General features: G+C 46.6%; 1 protein-coding gene across 1 annotated transcript; it reads left to right on the top strand.

The window, feature by feature from the left end:
- The first annotated feature begins 73 nt into the window (after positions 1 to 73).
- Positions 74 to 19,393, top strand: CTC1 (CTS telomere maintenance complex component 1). The gene is made up of 23 exons (XM_012655732.1): positions 74 to 139; positions 3,272 to 3,435; positions 6,823 to 7,060; positions 7,210 to 7,421; positions 7,768 to 7,924; positions 11,314 to 11,598; positions 11,698 to 11,826; positions 12,316 to 12,548; positions 12,670 to 12,847; positions 12,951 to 13,151; positions 13,685 to 13,811; positions 14,411 to 14,525; positions 14,655 to 14,979; positions 15,067 to 15,156; positions 15,399 to 15,592; positions 16,607 to 16,695; positions 16,792 to 16,966; positions 17,290 to 17,367; positions 17,790 to 17,934; positions 18,025 to 18,089; positions 18,317 to 18,482; positions 18,587 to 18,713; positions 18,881 to 19,393. Exons 1-23 carry the CDS (start codon positions 107 to 109, stop codon positions 19,018 to 19,020), a joined length of 3,666 nt encoding a protein of 1,221 aa, XP_012511186.1. The 5' UTR covers positions 74 to 106; the 3' UTR covers positions 19,021 to 19,393.
- The last annotated feature ends 356 nt before the right edge of the window (positions 19,394 to 19,749 follow it).

The raw sequence follows: 19,749 nt of genomic DNA on the forward strand, positions 1-19,749 counted from the left end.
GCTGGCAAGGCCCGGGAGGTGGAGTCGGGACGCGCCCACCGATGACGCCACCGAGAGGCTCTCCCGTGAGCACCCGCGCCTCTCAGGAGCCGAGCTTTGGCTCATCATGGCGGCTTGCCAGGCTGAGGTTCCTACCTCCGTGAGTGCTGCTCTGCGTCCCTTGTCCCTTTTTTCTTGTCTGTCTTGGATTTTCTTTGTTCTCCTGCTCCCTCCACCTTCTATCTCTGGGTTCCCTGACCTCGCTGGCCGCGCCCGGGGCCGGGGATGCGGGCGGTGCGAGGAGATTCGCTATTTCTCTTACTGATTCTGCGAATATTTTTATTCTTTCATTCATGCGGCGCCCATTGTGAGCCTTAAACACGTCTCCGTTCACTCTCTAGGGTTTAAGCCTAGTGGAAAACCAGGAGCAGGTTAATAGGGGAGCTATGGGGCTGTGGGTTCCTGGAAGAGACCCCTGAAGCAGCTGTAGGGGAAAGGGCAACTGATAACCAGGAAAAGCTTCTGATCCCCGAAGTGTGTGTAGGAGTTAGCGAGGCGCTGAAAGAGGCTTCAAGCGGAAGCAAACACATATTCAAAGGCAAGAGATAGAGCAGGTGTATGAAAAACTCAAGAAGTTCAATTGGGTGATGGTGAAGGGTTCAGAGCTGACACTCTTGTAAGTCTTGCTGAACAACGACTTAACCTGAGGATAACTGAGAGTTGGCAGGTTTTAAGCAGAAGAGTGATTGAATGAAATTTAGGTTTTAGTTTACTGAGTTAGCGGTGTGTAGAGTGGCCTGAGGGTACCGTTAGAAGACTGTGGTTGAAATGCAAAGAGAGGTTGGTGACCCTGACCATGGCAGCAATGTTGAGGTTCCAGAAGTGAAGACAATAAAAAAGTTACTAAGGAGATGGAATCTGAAGGATTGGGTCTTATGTAGGGAAAGGAAGGGGTTAAGAAGGACATCCAGGTTTCAGGGTAGAAAAACTATTTGGTAAACGGTGCTATTTGCTAAGTTAGTGAATATAGCACTAGAACAATGCTAGAAGAGGAGCGGGTTTTGAGAAAAGTTCAGTGTTAGGCATGCGTGCTGCCTGTAGGTTGGCCATGGAGAATCAGGTAGGCAGATGGATAGGACAAAAGCTCAGGAAAGTGATCTCAGCTAGAGATATAGAAAAAATCATGGTTGTTAAAGCCATGCAATGGTTGAGATAATTGAGGGGAAAGCATATAGTGTTCTTAAACTTCAACCTATATCAATATTAATCTGTGGAGCTTATTTAAAATACACCTAGGTCTTCCCCCAACCCCCATTCTGGTTCAGTAGATGAGACCATGTTTGCCTTTTTAACAAAGCTTAGGTGATTTCACTTTGAGGTAGTGGTTATCACTTTGAGAAATAATGGTATTCAGTGTGCCAAGCAATGGACAGGCCAGCAGAGGAATAGGAGCTAAAAAAGAAGACTGAGAGAGGAAGACAAAAAGTATAAGAGCCTGGTTTGATTGTGTTGGTGGTGTGGCTTTGAATGATGATCTGGTCCAGTGTCCATAACTCTGACCATGAATGAGAGTGTTTGGCTGAGGTGGGGTGAAGGTCAGTGATAGGGCTGTCCACAGGATGCTGAAATCATCTAGAACTTGAAGATTGGCCTTCAAGCTGTTTTTAGGCTGCAAAAGATTGGCTGAATGTGGAAGGCTGATCAGAAAGTTAACAGGGGAGGCTTGGAAGTCCAGGGATGGAGCTGTAACGGTTTATAAGTAGCATCGAGGATCAAGAAAGGTAAAGGGCCTACCCCTAAGTACTGCTGAACTCTTTGTTTTAAAAATAAAGCTGCCCGGCACTTGGAGTAGACCAAGCTGGTCCCCTTCTCTAAAGTTACCTGTATATAATGACAACTATGTGTCTAGAATCTGTGTGACGTATACAAAGATGGTCCATGTCCTCCTTAGGAAGCCCACATCTTAGCTGAAAAGACAGGAAACAAACCCAGTGGGATTGTATCTTGCATGTGTTTAGCTTGGGGGAACTTAAATGCATACACGTGAAAAAAAAGGAAATTGATTTTAAAAATTATACTCTGCCTACGTCCTTTTTATGTATTGTCTACTAATTAGGCACATTTACATATACATAGTACAATACTGTGTCCTATTCTTTATCAGCATTTTGAAGGATTTTTCAGTGGTATTTCTACCCATTCTTGCTTTTCAAATTGCTGACTTTAAAACCAGAGTCCAGGCCGGGCACGGTGGCTCACGCCTGTAATCCTAGCACTCTGGGAGGCCGAAGCGGGTGGATTGTTTGAGCTCAGGAGTTCGAAACCAGCCTGAGCAAGAGCGAGACCCCGTCTCTACTAAAAATAGAAAGGAATTAGCTGGACAACTAAAAATATATAGAAAAAATTAGCCGGGCACATGGTGGCGCATGCCTGTAGTTCCAGCTACTCGGGAGGCTGAGGCAGGAGGATCGCTTGAGCCCAGGAGTTTGAGGTTGCTGTGAGCTAGGCTGACGCCACGGCACTCTAGCCCAGGCAACAGAGTGAGACTCTTTCGGAAAAAAAAAAAGAAAAACCGGAGTCCACGTAAAATGGGATACCACTAAACGTGGTGATCATTGTTCGTAATAGAGCTATGTACAAGGTCCTGTGGGATCTTTAAGGAAAGAGCAGCAGTCCGTCTGGGATGGTCAGAGAAAGGTCTATACAGGAATATATACTCCAGTTGAGCATCTTAAGGATTAGTACAAGTTTGTTAGAGAAAAAGGCAAGACCAAAGCTGTATGGCTAGCCGTCTGAGGTAGCTGTATGGCTGGACTAAGATTTATAAGGTTTCTTCAAGTTCTAAATTCCTTTACTTTTTTAAAATTTGATTTTTCTTAAGAGAGAGTGTCTTGTTCTGTTGCCCAGGCTGGAGTGCAGTGAAATGATCATAGCTTACTGCAACTCTGAAATTCTGGGCTCAAATGATCCTCCTGCCACCACACCCGGCTACTTTAAAAAACATTTTTTTTGTTAAGGCATGAAGAATTGCAAAAAAAAAAAAATTTTTTTTGTAGAGATGGTGTCTCACTGTGTTGCCCAGGCTGGTCTCAAACTCCTGGCTTCAAGTGATCCTCCCATCTCGACCTCCCAAAGTGTTGGGGTTATAGGCGTGAGCCACTGAACCCAGCCTCATTTATTTGGATCTTCATTTTACATGCCCTCTGGAATCTTTTATCTAGCCCTTTGTTCTTTTCAAAAGTTTCCTTGGTAGGCAAGATAGTCATGTTTTAACTAGATTCATTTTCCTCAGGAACAAGCCTGGCTTAAGACTGCTGAGGCCTTCATCCAAGAGACCCTGTGTCCAACTGACAAGGAGCCTAATGTTCAGTTGACTCAGTTGGTAATTGATTGTGTGAAGACTGTCTGGTCGTCCCAGGGAAGTAACCAGGGTTATACACTACCCCTCAGCTACAGGTAAGGAGAGGTGGGGTTGGAGGAGAGGTTGAATTTGGGGATCAAAAGGAAGAACCTGTAGTAGAAAAGGGGAAGTGAGAAGAGTGAGTGGAGAACAAGGTGGCCTAAACATGTCCCCTTCTCACTTTTTGGTTTTGTTTTTTTTTTCCGAGACACGGTCTCACTGTGTTGCCCAGGCTGGAGTGCAGTGGCATCATGATAGCTCACTGCAGCTTTGATCTTCTGGGCGCAAGCGATCCTCCTGCCTCAGCCTCCTGAGTAGCTGGGACTAAAGTCACATACCACACCCTGCTAAACACATCCCTTTCTGCGAGACTTTCCTATTCTCCATCAAGCTTTCCTTTTCCTAAAGTTCCCTAAATTGGGTTAAGTCAGGTTAAGAGGAAAGAGGAAATGGGAAGATAGAAAATTTGGAAAAAGATCTCAAAGTGAGGAGAGAGGCTGGTATTATCTTTGTTTTGTGTGTTAGGAAACTAAGATACAGAGAGATGTATGAATTCATGAAGTGTAGATGGTTGTTTAAAACCTGAGTTTAAGGACTTCTGAGGGTCTTTTCTTGTATTTGGTTATGTTACTGTACTACCATTTCCTAAAGTGTTCTTGCAGTGTTAATAAAACACCACAAGAAATGGAGTTCGTGGCTAAATAAGTTTGAGAGGGATTGAATTTGATAGCCTTCTCTAGGAGAGTCACAGGGCTTATTAATATATTAAAGGCTCTGACAAGTCCTGCAAAAGAAATCCGTTTACCTCCTCATAGAAGTAGCCACTTTCTTGAATGTGGGGTATATTATTCCCATGAATATTTTTGTATTTTTACTACATATGCATCTATCCCTAAGCAGTATACCGTAGAGATTTGCATACCTTTAGTCTTTATATAAATTGTACCATACCTTATATACTCTCTGCAATTTGCTTTTTGTGCTTAACATTATGCTTCTGGGATTTATTCATATCGATGCATATAGCTCTAGCTCACCTAATGGGTCTATGGTATTCTATTTTGTGAATATACATATCACTGTCTATCTTTTTAAAAGCAAAAAAGGTAGAAAGCTGTTTAGCACAGGGTATTTTTTTCCCTGGCACTCCCTTAGCCTGCTTATGACAGTTTAGAAACATTTCACACAGCCTGGTTGTCTGTTAGTAAAGGCAAAGAATCCTTGGTGAGAAGACAGCTTGATTATCCAAAACACCACTCCATAATTCTGTGTAAGTTTTTCATCCATGGATTTTGTTATAAACCAAGAGTACTTGAAATGCTGGTCTGCCAGAATGTAAATCAATATACTGCTTCCTTCATTGAGAAAGTCTTGCCTGTCAAAAAGAATTAGCTGAACTAAATAGTGTGCTAGTGACATTGTGCGTAGCTATGTACTTACGGCTTAACTTTTAAAAACCTTAACATTTTGCTGTATTTGCTTCAATTCTTTTTTATAAGAAGTAAAATGTCAGAGATTTAGTGAAGCCCCCTAACTATTCTAATCCACTTCTTCCCTACTCCTCCAAAAGTAACCAGTGTTCTGAAGGAGAAAGTGCAAGTTCATAGGGAATGCACACCATCAACCTCATTAGCTGTTTCCACATTGCTTTCCAGTGGATGTGTACCAGCTTACACACGTGCTAGTGTACATCTATGTCTTGAGCCTCTCTAAATTTTACCTTGGTTAAAATTTTTACTTATTTATTTTTGCCTATTTGGGAGACATTAAATGATATTTTACTATTTTAATTTCAAAGTAATTTCTGAGGGTACTCATACCTGGGTTTTGTTTCTTTTTCAATTTTTTATAGAGGTAGGATCTTGCTATGTGGCCCAGAGATGGTCTCGAACTCCTGGCCTCAAGATATCCTCCCATCTCAGCCTCCCAAAGTGCTAAGATTACAGGCATGAGCCACCGCGCCTGGCCTAAATGTAATTTTCTTTGTTTTTCCATTTTCTGTGTGCCAGGCACTGTGCTAGGCCTTGGAAGTTAAAGAGCAATGACAAATGCAAAGGACTGAGGTTGTCATCTTTAGTGTCCTGACCCAGAACTTGAAGAATGTGGGAAAAGTGACCCTTATCCTTACTGTTTTCTGTCCTGAAGATATCTAAGATAAAGAGACAGGTCTCTCTAGTTATTTTTTTCCTGGACCTTCACAGAAGTACGAAAACACAAAGAAAGAACATGGACTTTTGAATAAGACACACCTGGCTGTGCCACCTATGCTTCTGTGTGAGCCTCTCTAAGTTTTCTCATTGGCGGCATTTACAGGTTTTGTTTTTGGTTTTCTGCCACTTCAGAGAGGAATACAGGCGTGTTTTTTTTTAGTGAAAACTAAACACAAGTGTGACTGTACCCAATATAGTACAATGTTCACAGCAGGGGCTTAACATGTGTTAGTTTCTGTCTGTGCCTTTTATCTTCTCCAAAGCCATGTGGGGAAGTATGAGAGCATATGCAGAAGGGGAGGTGGCCATCTGCAACAGCATTCCCATCTTTAGTACTTGCTTATGGATTATATTCATGACTACAACAAGGAGGACTAATTGTGATGTTCGTTTTGACCCTTATCCTATTTCTTTTCCACTTAAAAAAATCCTGGGAGGCTGGGTGTGGTGGCATGCACCTGTAGTCCCACCCACTCAGGAGACTGAGGCAGGGGGATCACCTGAGGCCAGGAGTTTGAGGCTGTAGTGTACCATGATTGTGCCTGTGAATAGTCACTACTCTTCAGACTCGACAACATAGTGAGACTCTGTCTCTTAAAAAAAAAAAAAAAAAAAAAGGGAATGCAAGCAAATAAGAATAATGGTATTATAAAAATGTGAATTTATCCAAACTTTGATAAATTTAACTATTATTTGTGACACATCCAACACCCACCATCTCAGCCTCAGCTTCCCAACCAGTCTCTAGTGTCTCTAGTACTATGATACTCTAGGCTAGAAATGAAACTTGCCTGGGGACATTGTGGTTGAGCCATCAGGCAGATGCCTAAGTGGCCCCATTGGAGTTCTCTATGGATCTATGAGCTGAGATGTCTTTAAGGGAGCTGTCTATAAACTGTTCTCCCTACACACTCATTTCCTCAGGTCCCTCTTGCATTCCTACTTCATTTCTCTTGAGTCCTCTCCCTGGCACCATCTTGTTCAAGATATTACTCAGCACGGTCTTTCTTCCTGGTCTCCCTAGGTATTGCCCAGCCTTGGGACCCAGCACCATCCTCATTTTGTAGGCCTTTACCCCCAGGGTTTTCCCTTTCAGTCAATCATACAAACTCATCTCTTAGTCCTTGTTCCCCTTCAACCTTTCCTTGGGCTCTTGGAAATTTGTCAGGGTTGAGGGTAGCCTCCTAGGCTTGGACCTGACTTTGTAGGACCTCTGTTCCCTTCACTCTACAGCTTTGTCTCAGTTCAGGACCTCAGGACCCACCAGCAGCTGCCGTGCTGCAGCCACCTGTCCTGGAGCAGTAGTGCCTACCAGGCTTGGGCCCAGGAGGCTGGACCAAATGGGACCCCTCTGGCCCGGGAGCGGCTTTTACTTTTAGGGACGCTAACAGACCTATCAGGGGATGTGGAACAAGAGCGCAGGGATGGAGGCCTCTATGTGAGAGATAACACTGGAATCCTGTGCTGTGAGGTAAGTGGAAGGCAAAGGTCAGGTGTCTTAGATCCTAACAAGAATGATGTCTAGGAAGCAAGGCAATTAAGTCTCTGAGGGAACAAAAGGGGATGGGGGTGGATTGGATGCTAGGGTCCCGGTTAACCCTTGCTCTTGGTCTTTTCTAGGTCATAGATCTGGACCTTTCTTGGTTGGGCCATCTCTTTCTGTTCCCCAGTTGGAGTTACCTCCCTCCTGCCAGGGGGAATTTCTCAGGGGAAGGGCACTTGGAGCTCTGGGATGCCCCTGTGCCAGTGTTTCCTTTGACCATCAGTCCTGGTCCTCCCACGCCTATCCCTGTCCTCTACACAGAGAGTGCCTCCCACATGCTCAGGCTCCGGTAATTTGTCCCCCTCTGGGGGTGGAGGGAGCCCTGTGAAACCTGGAGGATAATGGTGGGTCAGCAGTGGGAGGGAAAGAAGGGTATTGATAGTAATATAGATGGAATGTTCCAAATCAAGGGAATGATGGGGCTTTGAATATTAAGAATGTTAAGAGGAAGTTTCTTCAAGGGAAATGTGCCTTGTCTAGGGCAAGAAGAGTTTGGAGGTTTCAGGGTAATAGATTTGTGCCATGGATATTTTACTTCACCACCACATTTTCTTTACTGTGGAAGGGAAAACATTTGTGGGGAAAAAGAAGAGAAATAAAACTGACTTCTTCCTCTCCTCTTTCTTCCTTCTTAGAAGCAAGCCCAGAGGTGTGCAGCGAAACCTGGCTGGGAAGCTGGTTCGATTGAGTGCTCTGGTGAAAAGTCAACGCAAATCTTACTTTGTCCTATCTCTTGGTGAATCATCCTCAGAGGTCAGCGAGACTGCCAACCATGTGTCCATTGTTGTGCAGGTGAGAAGCAGGGTCAACTCAGGGGCATGGAGGTGTGGAAGGGGTGTTAGAGCTTTTAATAGGAAAGATAACATTGTAGACGGAACCACGTAGGAAAGGAGGGCAGCTGGGAGAGTTGTTTTCTGTGTTTGTGCTGTTGAGGGAAGGCCAGGTAATGTTGTCTGTGCATGGAGGTAGGGAATAGATTTTCCTGCTGTGCGACTCCTCCGAGTACACAGCTTTTGTATTGCGTATGACCTTTTAAAAACCTGCCGGAATCATTTGTTCTTACCCTGCATTAGGAGGATGACCAAGTAAATATTCACGTTGACACCATTAAGACATTGAGTAAATGCATTTTTAAAAACTTGCTGCTTGTTGTTGACTCTTTTTACATCAACTGGTACAATTTAAAAATCATTAATTTTTATTCTAACCATTGTTTTATGACTTATATAATTATCTGAATACTGCTTCAAAAGCATTCAAAACAATTAAAGAAGGAAAAGGCTTTCTAACATGTATATCAGAAAAGGAAACTGCAATTTATTAGCACCATAAGAATTCTTGTGTGTGTGTATGTGAGTAACTGATTAGAATGTAAAGTAATTAAAAATGTTAAAACTAAAAATGCTTAGTTTCACCTGAAGATTCAGCAAGTGAAAAAAAAAAAGCTTAGATGCTGCCCAAATTTCTGATCTAGATTTTTCCTCCTAGGTTAAAGAAGATCTTATTCATTTTCTTTACATCATACAGTTTTAAATCTAGAGACCATGAGAAAATTCTGTGAAGGGTGGGATTGGCTCATTCGTGTGTTGTATGTGAAGGGAGAAATCTCTGAAACGTGCTTGAATTTTGCAGGGTAACCAAAGCGGAATAGAGTAAGTTGTTCAGGTAGTTTGTAATTTTATTGTAGATCCTATATGGTATTGATTTATGAGACAAGCAGAGAATAATACAAAATAGTATGTAAGTTCCAAGATGTGTGGTACAGTTTGTAACTGCTATAGCAGGTCAGCTAGAGTTCATCACGTGGCGGGTAGCTTTGTGAGAGACTTTACACTTGACCTGGGTCTTAAAGGATGGATAGGATTTGAATCGCTAGAGTAGGGGGGAGAATGTTCTGGACTGGAGAATAACCTGCACCTATATTCAGCCTTTACTGAGCATGTGCTATATGCTAGGCACCTTGGTAACTTACAGGCACAAAATCAAACAGGATAATGGCTTTTGTCCTCTGGAGGCTGTCAACCAGATGAGTGAGTCAGCGATTACTGTGCAGGATCCTAAAGGCTGTGGACATGCACATGCATGAGTTATAATGAGGGTGCAGAGGTGGGCTTTGGAGTAAGCCCCGGACAGAGGTCAGAAGAGGAGTGATCTTGGTATGTTTTTGAGCTACTGGAGAGACAAGTTGGAGACATATGGACACTCTAGGTGACTCAGTGAATCTCTTCTATAGTAGAGGATAGTGGAGTATAGTAGAGGAGCTGAGGTCATCTCTTGGAATTGAAGGACTAGACTCTGAAAAGAGGAGGAAAGGTTAACTTTACTGCTATGCTGGGTAGCCAGGGAGAAGAGATTGCTAAGCAGTGACAGGGGCCCAACTGGAGAGGGTCAGCATCAGTGTTTGGCACTGGGGTGTCTTGGATCTGTCTTCCTCAAGTAGGATTTTGCCTTAGAAAAGGAGTTGAGGTGATGTGGTATTGGGAGGCTCCAGGGTGAAGGGTAAAAAGGCCAGGCACTCAGATCCTGCCTGGCGTTCAGACAGGGGAAGGGAAGGACCTCAACATCTGAGTGAAGGAGAAGGGGCTGAGATATCATAGGTCCTAGTGAGAGGGTAGAGGACAAGTTTAATGAACATGGGGGGAAGCACCAGGATTCCTTCATTTGTTCAAACCATTATTAACAACGTGTTTGGTGCCAAGTGGTAAGTTTAAGTAAGGTCTCAGCAATATCTTATGATGAGTTGTGATGTCCAAGGTCTAGTTGGTAGAACTCAGCTGGTTTTAAAGTAGGAATGGAGGTATGTGAAGCTGAGCTCAGATGACCATGAAGTTCAAGTGTCTTGGGTCATCAGTGTGTTTTGAAGCCCCTGAGAAAGGCAGCAATGCTTTGTTATGCCTGCAGGAGGAGCATGCCCTAGAAGATTGTTATATTTATGAATAGTCTTACCCATAAAACTTTCGTCTTCCTTGTGCTTAAAATTCTTCAACAACTGCCCTATCATTTTCCTTCTCTAGTCTGTAATACACCCTGCATGGCATTTCTGGGCTTTTTTCCTCATCTTCGCCTCCTGCAACTCCCAACAACATTCTCTCTTCTCCATCCTGACCACTGTTTTCAGTGCCCCCAAATCATGCCTTGCTCATTCTGAATTCTGAGTATTTCTGTGTTGCCTCCTCCTTGAATCTCCCTTCTCTCTCCTCTCCACTTAGACAAGGCAGATATATCCTTCAAGACTCTGTTCAAGTTCCACTTCTTTCACTAAGTGTTCCTGATCATTCCACCCCATCCTGACCTTCTCTTTCCAAATGCATATTGGTTCTGACACTTGATTATATATGGCTCCATATTATTGCTTAGGTTTGTGTCTGTGTCCCCAGTGGTATGAAATATGCTGGAGAAGAGGGAAGAGTTTATTGTACTTTTCTTAACATCTATCCCAACACTGGATCCATATGTACCCGATACGTATCGATTACATAAATGAGTGTTGTTTGTATGTTATGGAGTGGGATAGGGGATTCCTATGCTGAATTAGGCATACTTTTCTCAATGGAACATTTATGTATTGTATTTTTGTAGGAAGTTTTAGGGACGGTTTGTATCTTGGGGAAGGGATTAGTAAATATTTGGCATCTCCTATGAGAGGAGAGATCCTGAAAGTTCTGTGGCTTAAGATTTAATTAGCAGGCCGGGCGCGGTGGCTCACGCCTGTAATCCTAGCACTCTGGGAGGCCGAGGCGGGTGGATCGCTCAAGGTCAGGAGTTCGAGACCAGCCTGCAATAGCGAGACCCCGTCTCTACTAAAAAATAGAAAGAAATTATTTGGACAACTAAAAATCTATATAGAAAAAATTAGCCGGGCATGGTGGCGCATGTCTGTAGTCCCAGCTACTCGGGAGGCTGAGGCAGTAGGATTGCTTGAGCCCAGGAGTGTGAGGTTGCTGTGAGCTAGGCTGACGCCATGGCACTCACTCGAGCCAGGGCAACAGAAGTGAGACTCTGTCTAAAAAAAAAAAAAAAAAAAAGATTTAATTAGCAAACATAGGGAAGATGAAGAGGTGAAGGAAGACTCACGGGAAGCAGATCTTTGAGGTCAAATCATGATGGAAAGGGACTGTAGCAGAGGGCAGCATTGGGAGAGGTGTCTCATGTGCCATGTTGCCTGTTTCCGCACAAGCCAGATCCCTGCTCAGCTGGTGTGGCACCGAGCCCTTTGGCCTGGTAAGGCCTATGTGCTGACAGAACTGCGAGTATCCAGGGTCCGTGGTCACCGTTACCGTGTTTGGACAACCAGTCCCTCCTCCCGTCTGTTGCTGCTGAAACCAGAATGTGTAGAGGAGCTGGAAATGGACCTGGAAGGACCCCTCTTGGAGGCTTACCCCAAGCCACTCCCCACCCCCAGCAACTCCCAGGACAGGACGGGGCAAAGAGGTCTTATCCGGGACTCCACACTTTTATCATATTCGGTGAGGGCAGGGAGAGATCCTAGAACTCAAGGGGCAGGAAATGTGGGTGTCCAGAGAGGAAGGGAATAGTGATCAACTGCACCTCTGGCCTTTTTGCAGGGAACCGTCACTGGTGTGTTGAATGAGGCTGCTGGCCTCTATGAGCTGGACGGGAAGCTGGGACTCTGCCTCGCCTACCAGCAGTTCCGTGGCCTCAGGAGGGTGATGCGACCAGGGGTCTGTCTGGAGGTACATGAGAGATCAGGGCTGCTGCCCCTCTCAGCAGCTTCTCATGGGCTTGTTTCTTTCTGTGGCAGGGTGGGAACTTCTACAGCAAAAATATACAAATAAAAAGTGTGTTGTGGCAGGAGGGTAGTGCTTTTGTAAAGAATGATTTGGACAAAAAGCTCAGATTAGAAAGGAGTAGTCTGGACACTGTGAGGAGGGGTTGAGGCCAGAGCATCTCCTTCACAGAAAGGCCTTCCAGCTGGAGAGGAGGTGGCTGAAGCATAGGTGTAGGGCCCAGCTGATCTCAGGCAGCCTGGTGAGAAGCCTAAGGCTTGCCTGTCCTGCCAAGAGCCACCTGGCCCACAGCAGACTGAGTGGAGTTCATGGGAGTTGAAGGCTGACTGCAGGGGAGTGGGTTGTGATAGAGGTGAGGCCAGCCAGTGTGGCAGAGATTGTGTTTCTTTCTCTTGGAACCCAGGCAGCAGGTTCACTTTTCCTGCTTTCTCCCAGCTCCAGGATGTTCACCTCCTCCAGTCAGTGGGTGGAGGGACAAGAAGGCCAGTGCTAGCCCCCTGCCTCCGTGGTGCTGTTCTTTTTCGGGGCTTCTCTCGTCAGAAGCCTGGAACTCAGTCATCGCACCAAGTCTTTGGGGCCTCCCTGTATGAGCAGCTGGTCTGGGAACGTCAGTTAGGACTTCCCCTCTACCTGTGGGCTGCCAAGGTCCTGGAGGAGCTGGCTTGCAAGTGAGGAGGACAAGGGTCTGGGATGGGGAGGCGGTGGGAGTAGGACACTTCTGCAAGGGAAGCAGGATCCTTGAAGAGACAGGGTCTTGGAGGAGTGACCGTGCTTTTTTCCCTGGCCAAGGCTGTGTCCCCACGTGCTGAGATACCAGCAGTTCCTGCAGCCTTCCTTTTCTGGGAACCCCGGCCTGGGGCTGCAACTCTTGGCTCCTACCCTGGATCTTCTGGCTCCGCCAGGCAGCCCCATTCGGAAAGCACATGTTGAGATCCTTCAAGAGCTGCATCACTGTCCCCTCCAGAAAGTATGAGACTGTGGGGGAAAGATGGGTGGCGGAGCTAATAATGCGCTGGAGGACTGCTGGGGCACATGGGACACATGGTCTGATTTCTCTTCCCTCCTAACAGTATGCTCAGCTACAGACTCCCTACTCTTTCCCCACTCTGGCTACCTTGAAAGAGGAAGGGCTGCGCAGGGCCTGGGCCTCCTTTGACCCTAAGGCCCTTCTGCCCCTCCCAGAGGCCTCCCACCTGCCCAGCTGCCAACTCAATCACCGCCTGGCCTGGTCCTGTCTCTGTCTGCAGCCCTCTGACTTCCAACCAGCCCAGGTAAAGGGGGCAGGGGCTAGTGGGGGGCACCAGCAGGGCTCAGAGGACATCCTCTTTTTGCCACTACACTGGTCCAGGTCACTGTCATTTTTTTGTCATTTTGACTACACTAGCCTTGTAAGTAGACTGCTCCCTCTGTTCTTGGCCCCCTCCAATTCATTCTTCCTACAGCATCTAGAAAGAGAGGGTAGAAACTGTAACTTGAATTACAGAACTCACTTGTTTAAGTCCTTTTTGTGGTTCTCCCAGTACATATAAAATAAAACCAAACTCCTCATTATGTCCTGTGAGGTCCTACATGGTCTCTTACCTCTAACCTCAATTTGTGCCCTTTCTCTCCTGTTGCAGGTACAAATGCATGTGTGTTTTTTCATGTCTGTCTTCCCCACTTGAGTATAAGTCCTTTGAGGTCAAAGACCATGTCTCTTTGGTTCACTTTATAGCTCTACTGTTTAACACAGTGCCTGGCACATGGTAGATGCTCTGTATTTGTTTAATAAATATTTGATACGTTGGCCTTCATCTTCCTGCAGGTTTTACTTGGGGTTCTGGTGGCTTCATCTCATAAAGGTTGTCTGCAACTGAGGGACCAAAGTGGTTCCCTGCACTGCCTGCTGCTGGCCAAGCACTCACAACCCCTTACTGACCCACGGCTCTTAGGTTTGGAGTTCAGATGTAGAAAGACGGTGGTGGGGTAGTGGTTCTCAGAACTGGGGGAGCCTGGGAGGAAGCATCTGCTGGGATTTATCAGAGATACTGAAGTGACACATGTTGGTCAACAACTTTTGGGAGATGTTTGGGAGCACCATATGGCAGGCAAAGAAGCAGGGGGACCCCTAGCTCCAATTCCCAGCATGCATTTCTTCCACCATAGCTCTTAGCATGCACACCAGAGTTACAACTCCTGTTTCCTATATTCTTAGTTAGAATAATAATGGTCTTATTTGGGCTTACTGAGTTTTGTAGACAGGGAAACGCTGGGTAGGAAAGTTTCTTAGATTTAGGAAGGGGCATTTTAGGGATCTGTGAGAAACTATAAACAAGGCCTTTCAGCCTAGGAGGCCAAGGTGGGGTTGGACATGTGGATGGAATGGTTTCACCTTGGAGGTGTCACTCCTCTAAAGTGGGGCCAGATGTGGGCAGCAGTTAGGAGAGCAGCTCTGGTCTGGGTTGGGCAGTGAGACCTGTAGGGTAGTCTGCCACACTGCCCACCCCACAGTTGTCTTTTCTTGCCAAAATAGAAAACTTTCTTCCTCTAGGCTGTCTGGTGCGGGCAGAGAAGTTTCAGCTGGTTGTAGAGAGGAACGTCAGAAGCAGCTTCCCTTCCTGGAAGGAGCTGAGCACCCCAGGCTTTATCCAGAAGCAGCAGGCCAGGTCAGCTCCTTGGGGTATACTCCTGAGTCTGAGGGGAAGGAAGGGCCTGGTGCAGGTGGTGGGATGCTGGGGCCCAGAACACCCAATGCCTGCATCACTAAGCAATCTATTCCTTGTCTCTCCCAACAGGGTCTATGTCCAGATCTTTCTGGCTGATGCCCTGATCCTGCCTGTTCCCAGATCCTGCCTTCATTCAGCCACCTGTGCAACACCTCAGACAGATTCCACCTCCCCAGACGGACCCCACATAGAACAGAGTCGGCTGTTCTTGCTGTCCCACAAGGAGGCCCTCATGAAGAGGAATTTTTGTGTCCCTGAAGGGGCCAATCCAGAGGTGCCCAAGCCCACCCTCTGTTTCTATGTGTCAGGGAGCTGGCTTGGGGGCACACAGAAGAAGGAGGGAACTGGATGGGGCCCACCCGAGCCTCAGGGAAATGAGGACAAAGATCAAAAGGTAAACTGGGACTCCAGGGACCTAGGACCTGATGTTCTGTGCCCTGAGTCCCTGGCTGGGATCCCATCACCCTGCTTTCCCGCACAGGTTCTCCTCATCTTCCTTGGCTCTTCAGTCCGCTGGTTTGACTTCTTGCACCCAGGGCAAGTGTACCGACTTGTGGCTTCTGGCACCCCTGTGAGTGTGCTACTTCATCATACCCCTCCCTTGCAGGCTTTACCGGTTGGGATCTGGAGGGGTGTACCAGTGCCTGGTCTCCTGGAAGAAGGCTGAGTTTAGATAAACTAGAAAGCCTGTCTGTCGAGATCAATTCCTTCTCCAGGTTCCAAAAAGAAAACAAAATTGGGTCAGAGTATTTTATGAACCTCTTGCTGGAGTAGGACACACTCAGAAGCAGTCATCTTCCCATTTCCCGGCAGACATCAATGTTGTTCGAGAAGGATGGTTCGTCTTGCACATCTCAGCGTCCTCTGGAGTTGGCTGGCTGTGTGTCCTGCCTCACTGTCCAGGATAAGTGGACCCTGGAGCTTGAGAGTTCCCAAGACATCCCAGATGTGCCAGCTACAAACAAGGCACTGCCTGAATCCTCACTGACTGACCTGCTCAGTGGCAAGTAAATATCCACCAGCCCTCTGGTTAATTTGGCCACTCTCTCTCCTGCTGAGTGAGCTGGGTTTGGTGAACAGTCTGTTGTTTTCTGCTTCAGCATGTGTTTCTTTTTTTTATTAGTTTATTTTTATTTTTATTTTTTTTTAGAGAGATAAGGTCTTGCTTTGTTGCTAAGGCTGGAGTGCAGTGGCCATTCACAGGCGCGTTCATAGTGCATTGCGGCCCTGAACTTCTGGGCTTAAGGGATCCTCCTGCCTCAGCCTTCCTAGTAGCTGGGACTATAGGCAGCATGTGATGTTTAATATGAGTTAGCTGGTAGAGGAATGTTAGTGTAAAAGGGAAGTTGTGTTTCATACCTGATTTTCCCCCTAGCATGTAACTGTTTTGAAAGGATCACAAGCAGACTTTCTCACAATTAAGGAAAAGCCTTAGCAACAAAAGGAAATAAAAGAAACATAAGAAAATATAAGGAAAAAAGCCGAAAATCTCAAGAAGGGCCTTCTTTTAGTGCAGGAGGTGGCTGGCTTATGGCCTTGGGAACAACTATACTTTGCTCATGTAAGCTTTTTGAGGTAGCTGCATGTATAAACGAAGGAGCTACAGAGATGTTTCCCCCTATGTTAAAAAAAATGAATTTTTTATGTAATTTTTATGAAATTGGTGTCCATTAATGAATGTTTTCGAGGACCTATGTTTTGAAGGAGGGGGCGTGAGCCCCAAGATATAAGCCTGCAAATGATGGACTGCCTGAGATTCTAGCTGTAAATGCAAGTGGAGATTTACCTCTGCTAGGAAGGCTTCTGGTTACAAAGTTGTATAGGTTTTAAATGATCTGCCACAACTCTTTTTTTCCCATAAGCCCTGTTATTTTTTTGATTTGGCAGATCTCAAAGTCTTCCAAGGCTTTATATATGAAGTTCTAAAAGATATTTAGCTCCTTTTTCTGTACTTTGATATGTTCTCTCCATTCTGTGCTTTCTTATGCCTCCATTCTCAGTGTATTTTTCTGACCTTCCAGCATCACCAATTCCTTGGTGTCTTTCTCAGCTGAGATATTGTCACGGACACTGTGTAAGCCCCTTCTGACCCCTCTCCAGACGAAACCTGGTAATGACCTCTCCTTTGGGGGGAAGGTGTGAAATAGAGTGATGGGACCTTGTGGTCCTGACAGATCCCACTAACCCCGACCCCTTCCTTCTGTAGATAACACTGAGGCCATAAGAGGGTGTGTGAAGCTAACTGTGGCCCTACAGACTGCTGACTGTGACTTCCCCCCTCACCTGGACATATATATCGAAGACCCACACTTGCCTCCCTTGCTAGGACTCCTTCCTGGAGCCCAGGTCCACTTTGTCCAGCTGGAGAAAAGGGTTTCCAGGTGCAGATCTGTGTTGTGTGGCATGGCCGCCTCTGCCCACTGATGTGGTTCTCTTTAATGCTCACCCCACTTAACCTTGCTGCAAGAACACCTTCCTTTTGATGTAATTTTCCACATCAGTCTGCCATTTGCGCCCACTACCCTGATGAGATGCTGCAGACCAGTCCTTCTCTTATCCTTCCCCCAGCTTTGGTAGGGCCAGGGCCAGGGCCAGGGTACGTCCCTCAGGACCGTGGCCAACCTGTGGTTCATGATTTCTGAGTCCCAGCTCCTACCCCAACTTGACTTCTTTCTGCTCATCACTATTCCTCTTCTGCTTGCAGATCCCACAATGTTTACTGTTGCTTCCGGTCATCCACTTATGTGCAGGTCCTGAGTTTTCCCCCGGAGACTACAATCAGGTCAGTGCCTCGGGCCCTGACCCCTAAACCTCATGGCCTCCCTGGCTCTGAAACTTTTGCCATCACTATAGTCTTCTTCAATTCCAGCAGAATCTGTTGAATCAGAAGATTTCCTCTACCCCAAATTAAAAATGCACAGTATCTATCATTTTACCCAGAATGATTTAGTGTTCTAGGCTTTTGAAGACTTTTCAATGTAACGTGCAAATATTTCTTGGCTAACACCGTGGTATTCAAGTCTGAAAAATAATTGATGATTATCAGAGATCAGGAATCAAAATGGAAGTGCCACGGAGCTTTCAGGAGAGCAAGGAAGCCACTGCTGTGCCCATCCTATGCCTGCTAAGTCTTTCCAGACCCTCCCTGCTTTCAGAACTCCTTGGCCTGTTTCTTAACCCCTGTCTCTCTCTGTCTCTCTTTAGTGTTCCCCTGCCCCATATCTACCTGGCTGAACTTCTACAGGGTGGCCGGGCCCCGTTCCGGGCCACTGCATCTTGTCATATCGTTTCTGTGTTTAGCCTTCAGCTCTGCTGGGTGTGTGCTCATTGTACCAGCATCTGCCCCCAGGTATGAGAGGGGAGATGCTGAGCTGGCTGTAGAGTGACAGAGGGAGGTGATAGGACCAAAACGATTTTTCAACCACTGTCTTCATCCCAGGGAAGGTGCACTCGTCAGGACCCTGCTTGCCCCACGCAGACATCTGTAAGCCAGGCCAACATCAGGTGAGAGCCCAGGTGGCCACCCATCGCACCATGTACTTCATTTATCTGCTGTTTCTATGTTAGCGTAATTCCTGGCTCAAAGGAATTGCTTAATATTTTTTGAATGAATGAATAAGGGTTAAAGTGAGCTAAATACTGGAAACAGTGGGGAAGGAGGCACGTTGGGTCCCAGGGATTGGCCACCTGGGTTGCTGTGGGAGTTTTTATTTCCTCCACCCTCCCCTCAGGCTCCTGGTGGAGGATGGGACTGCCGAAGCTGTGGTGACCTGTAGGAATCATCATGTGGCAGCAGCACTAGGGCTGTGTCCTAATGAGTGGACTTCCCTCTTGGAGTTTGCCCGAGTGCCAGGGAAAGTGGCCTTGCAATTTGTGGGGCTTGGAGCCCAACTCGAGGTGAGATATGGCGGGGAGGTGGGGCTCAGATACCCACATTCTTGGGCCTTTGGCAGAGAGTTTAGGAGCTTGGGTTCTGATTAATCCTGAGTTTCCCTTTCTAGTCCTCAGCCAAGATTGACGAGCCCTTGACCCTCTTCCTCCGGACACTTTGTACCAGCTCCTCTGTCCTCCGCCCTATTGTGCTTTCTTTTGAGCTTGAGAGGAAGTCCTCTAAGATTGTCGTATTAGGTAAGGGTGGAGATGGGGGGTGTCATGGTGGTACAGATAGATGGGTCCCTGGGAGGAAGAGGGATGGGGAATTGATAGGGAATTTCTGCAGTTGGGGAGGATAATAGTGGTTGGGGACTAAAAACCGCATGCCTAGGACTTGTGCTTTTCCTCTTTTCCCATTTCAGAACCTCCTCGGCTGCAGCGATTCCAGTGTGGAGACCTCCCTGTCCTGACTCGCGTGAATGCCAGGCTCAGACTGTTCTGCCTTTCTATCCAGGAGTCGGAGCACCCCAGCTCTCTGGGGGTCTTTGCTTCCTCCTGTTAACCTGAACTGCAAGAATGGCCTGAAAGTTCTTCCTGCTTTGCTGGAAACCTGAGGCCTGGGTTCCGGCTCTTCCCCTTTGTCATGGCCTCTACTTTCTCTGTGACTGAACTAGGACTCGAGATCCCTGGATTCACAAACTGCTACCCCACTGTAATTTCTCCTCCTTGGTATTCCAGTGCCAGCCTACCTTGGAGAAATTGTGGAAACAGACACATCATGGTACTGTCAATACTTCTCTCTGGAGTCAAAGCACTTGCATTCACAGGTTGCCCTGAGCACCTGGGTTCCTTTGTAACAGAAGCCAGAGTAACAAGACTTTCCTATTGTGGGGGTGCTGATAACAGGCCCTTTGGCCTGCAGTAAAGCTCTGGTGAAGTTTCTCCCTTGTGCTCATGTCTGGGGTCCCAGGCCTCCTGAATCCAGGTGGCTGGCCAGTTGTTCACCATCATTTCAGCCCTTTGCCACCAGGGCCAAAGGTGGAAAGTGATTTGGAGGAGTTTCTGGTCTGGCAGAAGTAGTAACACCAAAGTTAGACCTTATAGGGAGTAAGTTGGGGAGTGGAGGACAAGATAGAGAACATGGCTATGATGGTCTCAGTCAGCAAGGCTGAGCCTGGCAAGAAATCTGGCATGAGAGCCTAGAGTTGTTGGGAAGTAGGAGATGAGGGAGATGCCAAGCGCTAGGAGGGACATGTGAGGAAGCTGGGTGCCTGTACAGTAGAGCCCCAGT

The sequence above is a fragment of the Propithecus coquereli genome, unplaced genomic scaffold (genome assembly GCF_000956105.1).
Source record: "Propithecus coquereli isolate 6110/MARCELLA unplaced genomic scaffold, Pcoq_1.0 Scaffold482, whole genome shotgun sequence".
Lineage (NCBI taxonomy): Eukaryota > Metazoa > Chordata > Mammalia > Primates > Indriidae > Propithecus > Propithecus coquereli.